This window comes from Haemorhous mexicanus, chromosome 2 (genome assembly GCF_027477595.1).
Source record: "Haemorhous mexicanus isolate bHaeMex1 chromosome 2, bHaeMex1.pri, whole genome shotgun sequence".
Taxonomy (NCBI): domain Eukaryota; kingdom Metazoa; phylum Chordata; class Aves; order Passeriformes; family Fringillidae; genus Haemorhous; species Haemorhous mexicanus.
In genome coordinates this window covers 38,163,164-38,181,566 of record NC_082342.1, presented here as the reverse complement: position 1 = coordinate 38,181,566, position 18,403 = coordinate 38,163,164, and the positions used below count along the sequence as shown (strand labels likewise).

Sequence of the window (18,403 nt, the reverse complement as noted above, 5' to 3'; positions counted from 1 at the left end):
TTCTTTCCACTTGCTCCTTTGGAAGGAAGAGTCAAGTATCTCAGTATCCTATGGATGCAAGCTACCTGAGGACTAAAGTGCTTTCTTAAGAAATGGAAACTGTGTTCATAGCTCCTCCCCAGATTAAGGAGACCTTCATCACCCATATCTCTACTTGAATGGTGAGACAGTAACAACTACCACATGTCCATTCTCCCCTCCCTATAAATGAGCAAGTTCAGAGAACCTCTGGGCAATTAAACTTCTTAAGCCCATTCCACACTCAGGGACATCGTGTTCACAAGTGGTGCCAGCTGAAAGATAAGTGATGGTGATCTATGAGCAGCAGCACTTCCAAGAAAGCACAAGAGTGGAATGAAGATGCCCAGCCTCATTTGCAGCACATTTGGACACGCACACAGACCCCGTAGTGCCTAAATTGTCAGGTCCTCTCTCAGAGGTTTATCTATGTGGGTGTTCAGGCCATCTGAGTCCCTGTATGAATCTGAGACACAAATAATACCTTAAAAAGGTGACTACTCCCTTTCTCCTGAATGTGGAGAAGTGAATTCTTGATTACATTATCCTGTGAACCTCTTGTTTCTTTTACTTTGTTTTTTTTCCTTCATACCTGATGGAAAAAATCAACACTCACTAATTCTGATAACCACTTTACCAGATATCTTCATGAAGGCATAACATTAATTTTTACTTATTTTTAAATTTAATTATATAGGCAATTTTTACACTATAACATCATCAAGAAAGTTCTGTTTTCCAAAGGGAAGAGAGCAATTATCACCAATTTTCAAGAACTCTGAAAGCTAGGGCATCAATAAAATAAAGGTAAAACCAGAACAAAATAAAAACCATCACTGGAAATAGAAGCATTTGCTTCTTGGCATTATTTTCAAGGGTATTTTCTGTTTAAGAAAATATTTTTAAAATTTCAAGATGGAGAAAGGATTTGGGCCCACTGGTTTTTTGATAAAATTATTATTTTGGCAATCATGCTTACAGTTCTAGTTCCATTTTCAACTTTTAAAAATAATGGTTTGCTATGCAGTTTCTCATCAAACCCTTTCTCTCCTGTAGATCTATATGCAATCTAAAATTCCCCTGCACTAAACCCAACCTGGTTTGGAGCTTTTTTTGCATTTGTTTCCTATCAACTTTTTCATGACTTTGTTTTTCATTGCACACCTGACAACTAGGCTTTTTTTTTTGATACTTCAGACATGGTTTTACTTCAAATATGTTGCTTTTCAATGAACCTCAAACTAACATTGACTCTGTGGTATACTGGAATATATTGACTAAATTTAGCATCATAGAACTGTCAGTGTATTGCACATTTCTGTTCAGAAATAGTTAATGTGGTTATGCTCATTGTAGTGCTTCATTATTCAATTTGACTTTTGTATTTTTCATAGATAAACTCTGTTTGTAAGTGAACCAAGAGCTTTTGTATCTATAAATCTCTTTTGGTAGTTAGTCATGGTATCTAGAGAGTAGATTTACCTGAGATAATACAATAAAAGCAAAATGTTTGTTAAGCATAGCAGAATAATATAACAGGATTGAAAATCTCACAAATTCCAAAGCATTCATTTGTGTCCCATAACAGCTGTCACTGTTTTTATTTCCTCTTCATGTAGGCTGCTTTTGTCTAATGCTTATTCTCATTTAAAGTTTTGTTTATTTCAAGTGTTATTTCAACCACTTTTTCTTGGCATTTTTTTTTCAGGGAGCACGTACTTTTGATAAATACATTATGGTTATACTTTATCTCTCCTCCACTAAATTGTGAGCAGACCTGAACAAACTAAAGACAGTTTTTCCTGAAAGTTTCAATTAACCTATTAAAATCTCTTCAGCCTCCATTTATGGAAGAATGTTTTCCACTGATGGCACTCTGATGTATCATCTGGTAAACATTAAGAACTTGTGGGGTTGGCCTCTACTGACTCTGGCCCCCATTAAAATGATAACATTCAACAGCAGTGCTTGTGCTATAGCACCTGAAACAGTCTGTTCCTCAGAACAAGGAGAGAAATATATTTAATTTACAAATACAGTTTTGGAAAAAAAAAAAACCTTTCTAATTATGTCCAAGTAGATAATCAATACCTAAAAGTTAATCTAAGACAGAGGACACAACTGGATCATTTACCTTGAACTCCTGCCTAATATAGGCTATAGGACCTACTTAAATCCTCTCTGGAGAAAAATGTCACTTAATTCCACAATGTCTCTTTCTTCAGAAGAGCAATTACTGGAAAAAGGAGATGAAAGCCAGGACACGCTTGCAGTTTCCACCCTTACAGAAATTGAGCACACATCTGTCTCCTTGCACTCCCTGAGAACTCCATTTTTCAAACAGAAACTGTAGCTTTAATGCCTTCCTTACTTAATGTCTTGTCCTTGTCGTAAAAGAAGGATGGCAGCAAAGGCTGGTATGTTGTTTTAGAGCATTTAATATGCCTTCTTAAATTTTAGAGCATTTAGTATGCCTTAAAAATATGCCACAATCTCTGTCACATATATACACCAACACGGCCGAACCTGATCTTCACCACTGACATCCTGCTGTGTCTCGTCCTTCCCAAAATGTCTGTTTTGCCCTTTGTCAGTTCAGTTAGTGTTTGACAACCCTTTCTGAATTCATTAATGTTATCTTCTTCTTAGTACTTTTATTATGATCTCTTTTTTTTCCTCTTTTCTATCAGCTGCCTTTCCTAAAACTTTCATCCAGTCCTGCTCCCTTGCCATTGCTGACCTATTAACATATTTGTGTCCAGACTGAACAGGTCTAAATTCAACATCAAACCATCAGCTCCTGTTATTGCCTTCCAGATAGGATGAAGAACATTCTCTCAAAGGTCATTTCTCATTTAAATGTATGTTTTCTCTGACCAAGTCACCTCTTAATTTCGTCCCCCAAGAAAATAAATTTATGAAGATGAAGGTACCTGCACCTCTCATTAAATGTGTTTTCCAAGGTCACAATAACCCACAAGATCTGCCCTAAAGACACTTCAGTTATCAGTATCTTTTTCAGGTAGAATTAAGCAAAAAATTACAAAAGTTTTACACATCAGGTGCCAATTCCTGTTATCTTCCACATCCCAAAACCCATTTGATTCTACAGCTCCCAGTTATGCACTCTAGGTCTTCACCAGACCTGTGGTTACAACACTGGACTAAAAATTTGTGCTTGGCTGATGACCAGCCAAGAAGGCCCAGGACTTCTTTTCAGTTTCATTGCTTTTGAGAGTTCTTGGTTTCATACACAGGCTGCATTTTCTTTCTCAATGCATGACTTCAGACTCAGCCAGTGTAAAATACCTGTGTCTTACCCAAAACAGTCCTTTTCCTCTAACCTACACAGACACTGTGATCAATCACTCTATCCATTTACCCTTTTTAAACATCACCAGGCCTTCTTCAGCACTCAAACACCTCTTGAAAACTCAGCACAACAGATGCAGATGCTGTTCAACCAACTCCTTTATAAATCAGTTTGGAAAATCAAGGCCTAACTCATGCTCATAATTAAAGATAGTTCTGGGGTTTACTCACACTCAGTTACGCTAGACTGAGTCCTTGCTGTATCTGAATTTCTCTGATTTCCTTCCACCTAGTTAAAATAGTGCTGAAGTTTCAAGAAGATCATGGTTTTTCTAAGCCTGTTTTGATGGATATTTCTCTGCTGCTGGGAAAGATGAGCAATAGCATTGTTGGGAGCTGGAAAACCAGGGGACACATTGATTTTTAATGGCCTTTATTACTTTAGCTCAATGCAGCAGTCACATTTTCTTTTGTACTGTAGGTCTGCACACACACACACAATCTTAACTCAATAATTTCTCCCTAAGCCACATAATAACGAGTACACCAAAAAAAGCCATATTCATTTTCTAAGCTTCCTTCCAGAAAGGCCTTCCTCCCACTTGAATTATAACAACAGATCTCTAGATGTCCCATGACAATGCTTAATATGAAATCTCTATGCATATTCATTTAATGCATAGGTACGGCATTTTTCCTTGTTTAAAAACCCAATTAAGATTTCAATATTCGCTACTTTTATTATATGTTTATTGACCAAAAAAGGTAAAAATACCTCACTGTGTGATGTAGTCTTATTTCTGATTTGGAAATTGAATAAAAATATCTATTTGTCAAATATTTTTTATCATTCCTAAATAAATATTAAATGGACAAGCAGAAAGTGCACATATTTTAGCCATCTTAAAAATTCAAGAGACATTAGAAGAGTATAAAAATGCTATCTTCTTTCCCATATTTCCTAAACTTTCATAAATTTTGTAGTACTATTAAGGTCCTTGATACCAATGGAATAAGGTACTTTTCACCGTGGACTTTTCAAAGTGGCCTTCAAGAAGTAGCCTACCAAACTACAGAGCCCAACAGATGTGTGTTTTCATGCTATTTTTACAGTGGGCCTGTTCTGTGCTGCAAGTTTCCCCATCATGAAATACAAAGGAAACACAAAGTGCACTGACCGTCCTCCTCACTTAAGAGAAACATTTTCACTTGAAAACACTATTCAACATTAGCAAAGATTAAAGTTACAAGCTCATCATTCCAAAATTTACTTTAGTGTTTTTTTTTTTTCCTGGGGGGGGGTGCAGAGTTTGATTTTTTTTTTCCCCCCTATACAGTGTCGTCTCTGTTAATGTCAATCTTTGTATTACATTGCTACCAGGGGCTCCCTTCTCCTTTGCAGGTGAGGTGCAGGAAGTGTGGAACAACATTAACTCTGCAAAGTTAAAAAGCACTCAAAAAATAAATTATTCATAGAATTCAGTCAGAATTCATATATCACTTTAAGTTGCATAAGGTGACTTTCCAGCCATGCTTGCATCTCACCAGCTAGGTCAAATTCTTAGGGTAAAGCAATATCTTGCAATATAAAACATGCATAAGCAGCATGCAATTGCTTTTCATCTACTTAGTGCTTCACATACCTGGAACTCCCTGATCCATCTGACATCTAGTTTCAGTTTTAAACACAGGGAAACAATTGAGATGAAACAGTCTATACATACAATTTCCAAGAACTTTCACATGCTACAAAGCGGGCCATTGCTCCTGCAAAACTGCTTTGCAAAAAAGCACGTCAGATAAATTCTTAGCCCTCTTAAGGAAAAGCTTTTCTTCCCTTCAGAGAGCCAAAGATAAACTATAAGTGGTAGTTCTAATTGGAAGAAAAATGACCTTGTGATTGCTACAAATACAAATGCATATGAACAGAAAATAATTGTAATGCTGCATCCAAAAAAATTTTTATTGGAATAACGTGTTAAGCTACCCAGCAATGACAGTTGTGGAATTCAGTCTGGGTATTCCAGCAATTTTTTTCTGTTTATTCTTCTACATCTTTGCAATACCTTTCCCTACCAAAATGGCATACTGATTCCTCAATGTTGTGCAGCCCTAATTTATGCATTACAACTGATTCTAAATTATAACAAAAATGAAAAGCAATTTTCTGCAATGAAAAACATTACTTTCCCTCAGAGACGAACCCAGTACATCAAAGATGCCTTTTTAAAGTCCTGCCTCGAAAATGACCATCTTTGTTGCAAGGTGATTATTATCATCTCCAGAATGAGTCATTTTCTACTGGTAAATTGAGGTTTATTTTCCCCATTTACTTAAATGTATGTATTTTAAATCTGCACACTATTTGCCAATGACAGTTGCAAAACTAAGTGAAGACTGAGTCGAACCAATGCTTTGTAGCTCATATTTTTTTTTTCTGCACTGCTTTCCCAGTTTCTGCAAAAAGATTCCTACATAGACTTTCCACAACAGACTTTCCTACACTACATTTCCTACAACAGAGTTTCTTGGAAAAAGACAGCATTTCAGACATACATATAACTGATTTTTTAGGTGTACTGTCCACGAGTGCTCCAGAAGCTTCTATTCAGAACTGGAATGTTTATTTGGAAGTTACCCTGGCAGCTCTGCCTGTTGGTGATTAGCACTGATAAACGCAGTGTACCACAGGGTGAGACACTTCAAGCTTCCTTGGGTGGTACCCTTGGATTGATTTCTCTTAGCAGGCTTTTTCACAGAATCATAGAGTCATCAATGTTGCACAAGACCTCCAAGATCAGCAAGTCCAACCTCTAACTGAATACCACCATTCCCTCTGAAGTATACTTTGAAGTACCACACAAACATTTTCAGGGATGGGGACTCCACCATTTCCCTGGGCAGCCTGATCCAAAATGCCAGTTTATGCCAGTTTGGAAAAGTCAAGCTGTGTGAAGCATAACACCTATTTGTTTGTGCTTCCTGAAAATTGGGACACAATCCAAGCAGTGAGAACACCCTTACATCTGGTTTAAGCTCCTGCAAAATTATTTCTGGCCAAAATTAAGCTGGAGGGGAGAAATTTGCTCTTCTCCATCAGAATGGAGGACTAGGATACTGCACCAAAGGCAGCCCTGTTTCATAGTACAAAGCTTTTTTCCCCTTAGACCAATACTATCTACTGCACACCAAAGTATTCCTTGCAGAAACTGCAGAATTCTACAGATTTGACTTCACTGTCAAGCAGCTTCATGAACTGCCTCCATTAGATGCTCATTTTCCAAACACCAAACAGAAGTGACATAAAGCTTGGACTTCAGCTACAGACAACAGATAGACTGAAAGGCCACATCTTAAATAGGTTCATCTGGAGAAAAGGCAATTTTCATGGAAAGTTGTAAATAATACAAAAAAAGCAGCAGAACTACTCCCTGAAAGCTATATATTGAGAGTGAGTGAGTTGGGAAATGAGAGAAAAGCAATAAATGGGTGATATTACCTGAAAAATAAAATGTCAACATAATAATAATAATAATTTAAAAGAATCAGCAGCAGAACATTGCCTCGAGGCAGCTACGATTTGCATAAAGTAACTTCTCAAATAATGGGTAAATCGAGGTCTTGGTGATCTTGGCACAGTTAAAGGGATAAGATTCAAGCAGAGATAAACATGAATCCTTTTTTTCCTACACTCACAAAGGTAGGTTTAGAACTCTTAAATAAAAGATGATTAACATTTCAACTATTCTTCAGTTTTGATATAGAATATATCTTTTGCCTAGAGTTGATTTATTTTGTCGCTGTCACTTTGAGAACACTTTCTAGTATTGTGTTAGTGTCTTCTTTTTAGGGTCTGTATTTTCTACTGACATGCTCTCCCTGAACAAGTTCCCTGCGAGTTTTCAATGCAGAGAGTTTAAGTAACTTCAGGCTTGTGATTCAGAATGAAATTTAATCCTCTGGGAACAAAACAGCTCAGTGTGTCAAGCGACTTTTATTAAAAAAAAAAAAAAAAAAAAGGCAAACAATCTCCAGTTTTCTTTGTCTGGTTGAGCATTCTTTAAAGCTTCAAATTATTTTGAAAAAAAAAAAGTCATCATGAGCCTTTGTAATAAAATATTTGGTTATTTAAAGTTTTTCACTTAACAAAAGAAGTCTCCTAATCTTCCCTGGACCTGAGGACTCATTGAAAGAAACTGTGAATCCCTCAGAAGAAATACTCAGAAATTACTATGTGAATCAGTGGATACATAAACATTCAAAATTACATATACAAATGACTAAAAGCCTAATTAATCCATAGTAATACAGTTATTCTTTGCCTTGGAAAGCTTGAGTAATCAGGTGTAAATCCTGTGTATTTTTTCACTTTTAAATAAAAAGTCATCACACATGCATGGGTGCAGACATCCTTCACTAAAAAAATGCCCTTAGAGGAGTTTAAATGGCATTTCAGTGATACATTCAAAGAAATACACCATTCTGATTCATCCAAGTTAGCATCCATGAAGTAATTTTCAGACATTTAGATTTAAAAGCAGAATTCTAAGAAAATAATAAGAAAATAACAATTTCTTTGATAGGCACCCAGAGAGAGCTAAATCCTAAGTGTTATTTCAGCTTCTTTTTCTAAGCACAGTATAGCAGGGCTTTTTTCCCTTATTCACTTACAGCCTTTCCCTCTCCCTTGTCTCCCCTTTCACAGCTTTGAAGATTTTCTATCATGCCTATTGGGATGTGAAGCGCTGCCACTACACAGCTGGAAAAGGATGTACCCTCTGCACAGCTGTAGCAATGGTGAAATACAGGGCAAATCTCCCTTATAAACAAAGGTTCAAGGGAAAGCCACTGGCTTTCTCAGCATTTTCCCTGGATATCTCAAATTCTTCTGGCAGCATGTATTCTGAAGCAGTCCAGATATCACTATGTGGAGATAAGACCAGTCCTCCTAGTCCTGTCACTCTTTTCAGGATACTATCAGTGCTGCAACAGCTCTACTTCATCATGCTCCTTAGCCATATAATTGCTAACAGCAATAAGAATAAATAAAAATAGTTTATTCCCACTTATAAGAGGGGTATAATGTCTGACAGCTGCTCCTTCACTTTTCTTAGTCTTCACTTTCAATAGTCTTCAGTAAGACAGTTATGTGGGCTTATTGATTTCCAGTCCCAGACACTGAATGTGGAGGATGACACTGAGAACACCAGGCGGGAGCCTCTGCTTCTCAAAGGTAGGGCCCACCCTCTCCCCAGCTCTCCTGCTTCTCCGTGCACACTCTGGACTGGCACGTTTTGTACCTCTACCACGCACTGGTGAAACAGTTCCCCACAAGACATGTAGTACACCTTTACAACCAGGAATAGTTCCAGCACAATGACTCTCTAAAAAGTTTTCCAGTGATTAGTTATATTTTAGGTACCAAATTAGGGCTGCTCTGAGGTGAAAAAAAAATAAAAGTGAGCAGACTCTTCCAAAGAATCTTAATTTAGGTCATTGAACTAAAGCAACTAAACTCTGCAGTTTTTTTGGAAAATGTTGACGTGGTATTTCAGTGTCCCATTAGCAGGACTTCACACCAGACCCCTTTAGTTTCTTTCATTGATCGCTCCAGCACAGCCTCACATCAAGGCAACATCTGGTAAGACACAAGAGATGAAAGAACAAAGACCTTGCTTCAGCCATGGCATTCAGGGGCCAGAGCCTGGCCTCTCCAGTCCTTACAAGCCTCCCTGAAGGTGAACAACAGCCACTAACACAACCAACCATCAGTCTCAACTCTAAACTAAGATGTGATTGGAATTATAATGCACAACAGAATCTCCTGCATGGGGATTGCATGCACTACACATGTATTTTCAAGGATCTTTCTTAATTTCTTATTTCACAGAACTTTGTTTTATACATACACAGAGGAACACACTACAGAGACTCTATATGGATACACAAGGGATCAGTATTTCAAATTGTTTGAGCAACTATGAAAAAGATGGGATTTTCATTCTCTGTTTACTGATAACTCAGTACTATAAATAAACACTTCTGCCTCTTCTTCTAAGCCAATTCCAGGAAAAAAGAATCCTGTGGGTGAACTTTCTAGCAATAAACACCTATAGGTCACCATTCTACTATCTATCTGGCATAAACTAGTCAATAAGAAGGATTCTGTCTGTGAATTATAACTTATCTGAGGCTGCAAGAGTAACTACCACCTAGGAAGCAAGCAGGCAAAGCCTATCAAAGAAGAAATGTACTAAGGGCACAGAAAATGCTTTCAAGTGTAAAGAAATCATTTACAGTTCTACAAAAATAAACAGAGAGCAACTCTAAGTTTGGTGGAGCTCATCAGGTACCTGAGGGACGCTCGCTTTAAAAGATTTACTTTCTTCTGTTGGAAGAGGCCAGGCTACTCCACTGGGGCTGTTGATGGCTGATATTGATTTTTGCACTGTGGACTATAAAAAGGCATCTATATCATAGATTCTTAAACTTTTAAAATACCTTTTCCTAGGGGCCATTTCTTGACCACTCCCTTCCACTCTGTTATTTGTGAAACAATTAAAGGAGGACTTTCCTAGCACTGCGGTGTCCTACAGCCTCAGTCCTGAGAGGTCAAAACATATAGGTGCATGAACTGCTGTCTAAGACCTTAAAAAAAAGGCAGAAAGAGGATTCACTACTGACTAATAGTGAAAACCTTTTTTCCCAGACAGAGAAGCAAATGGTGAGAAGCTGGACATATCCTGAGTGTATCCTGGACTGCAATCAAAGCAGCATGGCCAATAGATCAAGGGAGGGGATTCTGCCCCTCTACTCTGCTCTGGTGAGACCCCACCTGGAGTGCTGCATCCAGCTCTGGGACCCCAACATAAGAAGGATGTGAATTTGTTGAAAGCAGAGGAGACCATAAAGGTGATCAGAGGGCTGAAGCACCTCTCCTGTGAAAACAGGCTAAAGAAATTGGAGTTGTTCAGCCTGGATAACAGAAGGCTCCATGGAGATCTTAATGCAGCCTTTCAGTACCTAGAGGGGGCTGTAAGAAAGATGTGGATAGACTTCTTTCTAAAAGAGCCTGTAGATGTAGGGGTTTAAACTAAACAAAGGTAGATTTAGCCTACATCAAAAGAAGCCATTTTTTACAATGAGGGTTATGAAATATTAGAGGAGGTTGCCCAGAAGAACTGTGGATGCCTTATCCCTGGAAAGATTCAAGAGACTGTTGGACAGGGCTCTGAGTTGCCTGATCTAGGGGAAGCTGTCTCTGCTTATTGCAGGGTGCTTGGACTAGATGGCCTTTAAAGTTCCCTTCCAACCCAAACTGTTCTATAATGTTGTGATCTCTACAAAAACAAGATATATATATATGGGTATAAAAAAATAAGACATCAAGTCAAATTAAAATACTTGAGTCATTCAATACTATCTGTTCTTCAGTGTTCCAGCTGTTCATATCCTTGAAAACTTCTACATGTTCATCTAGGAAATTAGTGATGAAAAAAGAATGACTAATAACACAGTAGTGATTATTTCTTAGGTTTACAAGTATCAAAGCAATTAAGAGCTGAAGCCTGTAATAAATTATTTTCTGAAATATACCAGGATTTGTTTTTCCACTGCTTCCTCTGGATTTTTAAATTTTAGCCTTTAAGATATAATTTCACACAATAATCTGAGCTGGAAGGGACCCACAAGTATTACTGAGTCCAGTTCTTGGGTGACTGGCCCATACAGGGATGAAACACACAACTTTTGGTGTTGGCGTTTTTTGAACCACATTCTAACCAGCTGAGCTAATCTAAGGTCACCTATGACTAATTTTAGCCTTTCTAGTTAAGATTTGAATAAGTCCTTCAATTTGTTGAAATGCAGAAACCCAAACTTTTAGAGAATAATAATCTCCAAGTAGAAAAATTAAATTTACTCATGGTGGTGCTGGATGTCATTGAACTCTCAAGTCAGAGGAAAGAAGAGACAGAGTAGATTTCTTAGTTTCTCCAATGACCAGAGCCTGTGCTGGGTACAGAATTAAACTTATCAGAGTTAACACAACACAGTCTAAGATTATAAATCATCATTGAGAATTTACTCTTTTTTTACTCATGTGATTCTATGAATATATTAAACCAGGTTTTCTAAGGAAATAATTATGCTAAATGAGCATTCATACCTGTGTCACACCCTCAGCTGGAGTGAGACAATAGACAATTGCAATGAAATCTAAAAACGTGAGGAGGAAACAAAACAACAGGTTCCTAAAAACTCTGTAAAACTATATGGTTAATTAAAAAACAGACACATTCTGAGTGTAACCTGCATTGTTACAACAGGCCAGAAAATTAACAGGAGTATAAAAGAAAAAGAAATAGAGACCCTTCATTCATGTCTCAGCCTTGGCAAAATTCTCAGTCAGAGCTCCACTTTTCCAGACTGACTGACCTTGGTCAGTCAATCTCAGTATGCAAATGCACTGGGAACTAGATGTCTTTAATTCCAGTGTTGAAAGAAATTGATTTTTCCAAATAGTCTATTTCACAAAAACTAATAGCATTCTTTTATACAGATACAAAATGAAAATACATACCAAATGTGAAAAAAGTCTATTGAAAACAGCTCTATTAATCATAAATGTCCTCTTTTTGTCCAACATCTAGAAAGCAGGCAAGGTTAGATGAGCAAAAAGGTTCTGAGATCTGAACTCAGATGTTGAACTCAGCATGAATCCAATATGAATCATTAAGTGACCCACTGTCTTTCTTAACTTTTCTTCAGGGTAAGGATTTATTTTGCCTGATATTCCAACCTCTACTAAAATTCTCTCTTTAGCATCTGTGTCCAAGCATAGCACTTGTACAAGGAGTCAAGCAATTAAAACTTTCCTCCAGCTAAGGAAAGTTGCTTATGCTTTGTACCAGAGACTGATAATCCCTTACACTGACCACTGATTTACAAATGCAAATAAGCCTCTTGAGAGTGCTGGGTATGGTTTTTTTAAGTCCTTCAGTAATGAAAGATTAACATCACTACACTAACATTAATTATTTTATATAGTTTCCTTTCTAAAGTGTATTTAATATTCAAGCTAGATCAAGGTAATACTTTATTTTTAAGAACTTTGTCTGAGTATGCACTTGCGCATTGTAGGTTTTTTATGAATCACAAAGTATTAGTCTACACCCATATCTGTATTTTATGCTGGTAAGTTTGCAGAGAATCTCACACATTCTGTGAAGTATGTCACGGAATTTAAACTTTTTTTTTTTCCCATATAAGAGAATTTGTTTGATTTCTCTTAACTCTATTATTCAAGTGTGTTCTTATGAGAGCTCTAAATGATTTAACAGTGAGCTCAGAGACTGGTGAAGGCACCTGATGAGTGGCTGGCACAACTGAAGAGTAAAAGGATAAGAGCACCCACTAAAGAGAGGGCTGACAGGGGTGTACTTACAACCTCTTTGTACTCCTGGAAGCACCACTGATCACAGATTTAAGGTGGATCTGCCTCAAATTAATTGTCTATGTCAAGTCTCACTGAAGTCTTTTAATCTCAAATCCCCAAGTATTTTTTAACAGCAAACTAGGGCACAACATTTTAAATAGAAACAACTGAATAACAGTATTTCAAAGAGAGATTTTTTTTTTTTTTAAAGCTTTCTTCAAAAGCCCCCTGTAACTTTGGAGTCAATTTCCTGGTGCACCAGCATGGTCTTGGGCAGCTCAGCGATGCTCAGCAAGCCCTGCACTGTCCTTCCCACCAGACCATTAGCACAGTTTGCTCTTGGCATCTTTGCCCTCCAGCTCCACACTGGACACTTTCTGCCAACATGCACACAGTAGTCTTATTTTACCCCAAGAGATGGGGACACCTCTTCACCCCAGGACAAGGTTCATACCAATACCAGTAACTCTCCTCAGGAATAGGTCCCACAAATCCATGTCACCTATGGATGAAGGTGATCTCCTAATAATTAAATTAACAATGTATATAGAGACTAGGAAGTACTCTGAATTAATCAGCCCCTTACCACCTCCCCTTTCATTCTATCATTTAAAAAAAGGCAACTAAGAGTGCTTTTTCCTTAATACACTATTTTCACATCTTAAAATTTTTTAATTATACTGACCATTTAAAAATGTGGATAAATTTCATGAAGAAAATCTTTGATGGTTTTGGCAATGCAGAATTCTGTGACTTGAATAACTGGACCAAAATGTAAAATTTATTACCAGCTGTTTGACATGGACAAACTACATTTTTCTCTCTCAAAAGCAGAAATCTTAATATATTTTGCAGCTTTGCCATTAAATGGAGAGATGATTTCCCTCTAATTTCTAAAAGCAGTTTTGTGGAAGAAAATGGGTAATCAACATGGAGAATGTCTTCTTTTCAGAAAACACTTTTAGGCTGACATAAATGACAGCTATTTAAAGGCAATCACTTGTGTTTTATATCTCACACAAAAACCAGCAGACACAGTACCCTGCCTCTGAGACAAAACACTGATATATGTGACAGAACATTTCAAGCAGTAGTAATCAGAAGCCACAGATCCAGCATCATCAAGAAAACAACTGAAACATTGTCCATTAAGATCTGTATCTCTTTTTGCTATTGTTGTTCAGCCTTTAGCTGATATTACACTGCACTATGAATAACCAATTATCCACATCTGACAGGTACAGGAGATGCAAATCACATCCCTTCTGCAGTATGTACACTGATAACTTACACATCTGTTAAAAATAAAGTGCTTTTCAAAATATCACCCAGGAGGCATGTGTTCTGTTTTCTGTTCAGTGACCTTTGGAAACTCTAGTTCAATGAATAACTAGTGATGAGCAAGTAAGTTGGGAGGCAGTAGAGGAAAAGTGCCTATAACCTTATATGTAATCTGTTATGAAGATGGCTATGATAAAAAGATACATTGCTCTTTCATAATTTGCCTGAGAGAGCAAATCAATGAGAGCATAAACTTGTAGCCCCTTAAGTTTAATGATTATGGAATTCATTATCCTGGACAATTAAAAATATACTATGCAGAAAAAGTGCAGTGAATTACATCATTTAAGTATCTAATTTAATGGTAACTTGCCCCTTACAGGCATTTGTTCACATGGCATCAATCATATCTTGATAAATCTGGCCTTCCATTCAATCATTTTATGTAGAAAGAAGATGAACTGTGCTTCAAGATGAAAAAATTTCATATTCCCAAGGTGCTGGTAGAACACTAAAGGAATTCAGCAATGACATTCTTGCATCTGTTAGAAACCTTTGTAAGCATTATGACATATTACAAAGCTTAGGCTTTCTTCCTCACACCCGACATGGCCCATATGGCCTCGATCTGTGTCAGACAAAGTCAGCACTGTAAGACAACAGCTACATAACCAAAAGGCAAGGGAAAAACACCAAATCCAGGGAGACATGGTACAGCACATATGGCTTTGCAACAAAGCCTTCACTGCAAGCCCTGATTACGGCTCAGGTAATTCAGCCTTTGAGTCAGCACATCTTTTAAGCACAGACATGGTCTGTAGCTTTTATTTAGCCACTTGAACATTAAAAACCCTTTTGAAATTCATCTTTTATAGTATAACACTACACATCCGCTATCATGCACGTGTGCCAGGAAACCAAAGATTTTTAAAGAGAAAACATTCCACAATTCCAGTTGACAAACTAAAAAGGGAGTTACTAAGTCATAGAGGGTCTTCACAATAACCAAACACCCAACTAAGCACTGACAAGAGTTATGGGAAAGAAACTAATTTTGAACACAAGTAGCTAAACCATAAACTTCTTAATAGCATGAAAGTCTTACCTGTTGTAGCACTCACGTTTTTACAGTTTAGAATAAACAGTGGACACACTTTTATTCAAAATGTTAAGAAACTTATTCTTAACTTCATTTTAATTTCATAATTAATCACATTATTTTAATTTCATAATTAATCACATTATTTTTATTTCAGATTAAATTTTTCCTATAAGAAATAATAAATTGTACGTACCCTCTCCAAAGTGATTTCTTCAAATTCATATTCAATTTCTGTTCCATTGACCTAAAGAAAAAAAAAACCAGAAAATTCTTTAAATCACATGGAAGGTAACTACATAGGCATACTGTACAGCTGTTCCAGTATCATTGGTTTACTGGAACATATTTTTCACCATAGAGCAGAGGAGTTCTAAAGTAGTGAATATTTAACTCCCCTATGTCTTGGGGATACATAGTCAAGCCTATAAACCAAAAATAGTAAAAGTTCAGAATGTAATGGGAGTATAAAATCACCAACATAATAAGACTGATATTTTTTAAAACATCTTTGTGGACTTTGTGCCAATGTTTAAATAGTTTCCAAGGTAATAGTTTCAAGTCAAAATAGAAGACCTGCTTCTAATATTCTCACAATTGAAGAAAAATTATTTATGCATTGTCTTACCAGCTCCAATTTACATTGAAATACAAAACCAGACAGGAAATTCACAGTACTTTTGTAAAAATTATTCACTGATACATACACTGAAATACAGCTTGTTTACTATATTAACCTAGGGCAAGAACATGACAGAGAACCTTTGCAAGAGACAGCTGAATGGCAAAAAGGCACAGAATGTTAATGTAATTCCTATGCTGAGTCCCAGTGTCAAAATAAATTAAGCTACAAAATGTAGAGCACCAAAATAGATTGTGCTGGACAAGAAATCTATCAGCTGAAGAGATGACACTGATTTAAGCAGTATTCCAAAACCTTGTTCCAGTCTGACAGGGATTACTTTTGTCCCTCCAGGCAACTCACTTAACATACCTTTCTTCCTTTTCTCCTTTCTTAAATGGGTAGAGTAGAGCATGTGAGAAAGCTACAAAGGCTCACTGTATTGCAGGTAAACTGCAGAGCAATGAAAAGATATCTATCATTAAAATCTCAGAAGAATTTCAAAGCATCACTTCCATACAACTAGTCAGCAATTTTTGGTTGGCCAGAAAGTATTGCTTTAAAAAAAATATTAAGAAAAATTTATTAATCATGCTATTTCAGTTTCTGTAATGATGGGATATGCCATGGAAAATAGCTTTGCTTTAGTGTCTTAAATTATACTTAATGAAAAAAAATACCTAAACTGAAAGAAAGGATTGGGATTGACTTCATCTTGGAGGAACAAATTTGTTATTTCTAAAAACATGAACATTTATCACTCCTCCCCACTCCCAACTGCTAATTTTCTGTATTAGATTCCTAACTGCAAGCATAAAACACTGTATATAAATCATTCTTTATCTCATCAAGCACCTTTCAAATGTAATTAGGTACTTCCCTTGTGACTATTTTAACAAGGTACATGTATCTGCCAAACAAAAGCTTCCTCTAAAATCCACCAACTATTTAATTTGTTTACAATTCAAGATGTGATAAACCATGAAATTAGTAGCAGAAATACAATCTCCAGAATCTGTGTTGAAAAGGAAAGAGAGAGAAAAGTCCAAACAAACAACTCATGCTTATCAATTGCAGGAAAACAGAGCCTCAATTAATATAATATTTAATACGTACATAACATTTGGGCTTTTTATTTTATTAGGATTGGGTAATCACATCACATTACACTTACACCAGAGATGAACAAAAAAAATTTTAGTACAGGATGTCTTCCTGACCAATGTTATCACTTTAATGCTTCCTGCATAGACTCTCTTGTTAATATAGGCAACTTACTACATATGAAGATCTTTATAGCTATTCCATTTTTTGTCCTTTCTTGTCTAATGATAATGAAATCAAAGCTATCTATATGTCTCTGTTTTCATGAGCTTCTCTTTCATCTCAGGTTGGTGGATAGCTCTGATCTATGCCTTCAATTCCTCAGTCTTGCTCTATAAAGCTGTCTTTGCTTCACTGCTTATAATCGCTTTTCCTTTGCATTAAAAACTCATTAGTGCAGCAAAATGGGAAAAAGAGGGATATGAGAAGTGAGCAACCTCTGTAGAAAGATGAAAGGAGAAAACACAAGCTGAATACTCAATTTGTATTTGCGCACAAACGATATCTTGCTTATGACCATCTGAGGGGTTTCTATTGTCATCCACAGTGGCGATTCTGAAAATGCCTTCAATTCAAATCAAAATTAATTGCAGCAGAGATGCATTATCAGGCTCCATAGCAGCAGGGGTGATATGAATTAAAAAGCTGATCGTTATCCAGTTCCTTTTATTATTTAAACATACATGTCTGCATATATCTTTCTCTGCCCTTTTTGTTTTGCTGGTTGCTCAGCAAACCAATGCAATTATTTCTTAAAGAATCCAATAAGACACTGTACCCACCTGAGGCAGGTGGAATGTTTCTTTATGCAGTACCACTCATTGCTAACAGCATTTAACTCCACATTTAGACTCTCTGGCTGCACCTACACTGCTAAATTACAGTCAGTTTTCAGCCAAGTCTCAGTGCTTAGGGCTGTTTCTGTCTGGAGCCTGCTGGAAGCAAATGGCCAAGGAGTGAGCCAACAGTTAAGCAGAAAGAGAATCATGGCTCCAGCACTGAACTGGCTTGTTGGTGCTCTCATTTAGCGGCATATGGACATACCCTCTGTTTTTGTACATTTCAACTTGACAGTCTCTGGCCTGTCAAAGCACCAGCAAGCTGTCTGAACCTGCAACTTCCATTTCTTACAAGTAGTGGCAACCTACTCTTGTGTCCCTCTTTGCATGTATTTTCTAATCCTGATTTTATATCAGATTGCAGCAAGAACAGAAAGCAAAATGTACTAGAGCCTCCATGATTTTAGATAACTATGAAAAATTACAAACATTTTCATTCAGTTTTCTCTTCTCCACAATCAAAGAAACCATCAGCATTTTCTGGTTGTTTGGGAAAAAGTCTTTCTCGGCTTCCCGCAGTGCAAGCTTGTTATGACAGATATCTTTAATCTCAAGTAAAATTTACATTTTTAATGCTGAAATGCGAGGTAGTCATCTAACTCTGTACTTAAGTGAGTAAAAACAGGCACGTGAAGGTCTTAATTAATTTCATCCTCCGCTAAAAATCGCAGGTAGGTAAGGTGAATTGTGCC

The 18,403-nt window shown here is 36.9% G+C and overlaps 1 protein-coding gene across 9 annotated transcripts in view; it reads right to left on the bottom strand.

The window, feature by feature from the left end:
• The window catches only part of DLG2 (discs large MAGUK scaffold protein 2), an 831,288-nt gene that overhangs the window by 350,659 nt on the left and 462,226 nt on the right, over positions 1-18,403 (bottom strand). For all 9 annotated transcript variants that reach the window (XM_059838484.1, XM_059838487.1, XM_059838482.1 and 6 more), the window contains one exon: positions 15,343-15,393. In XM_059838484.1, the coding sequence (XP_059694467.1) occupies positions 15,343-15,393 (51 nt within the window). The remainder of the gene's footprint in view (positions 1-15,342; positions 15,394-18,403) is intronic.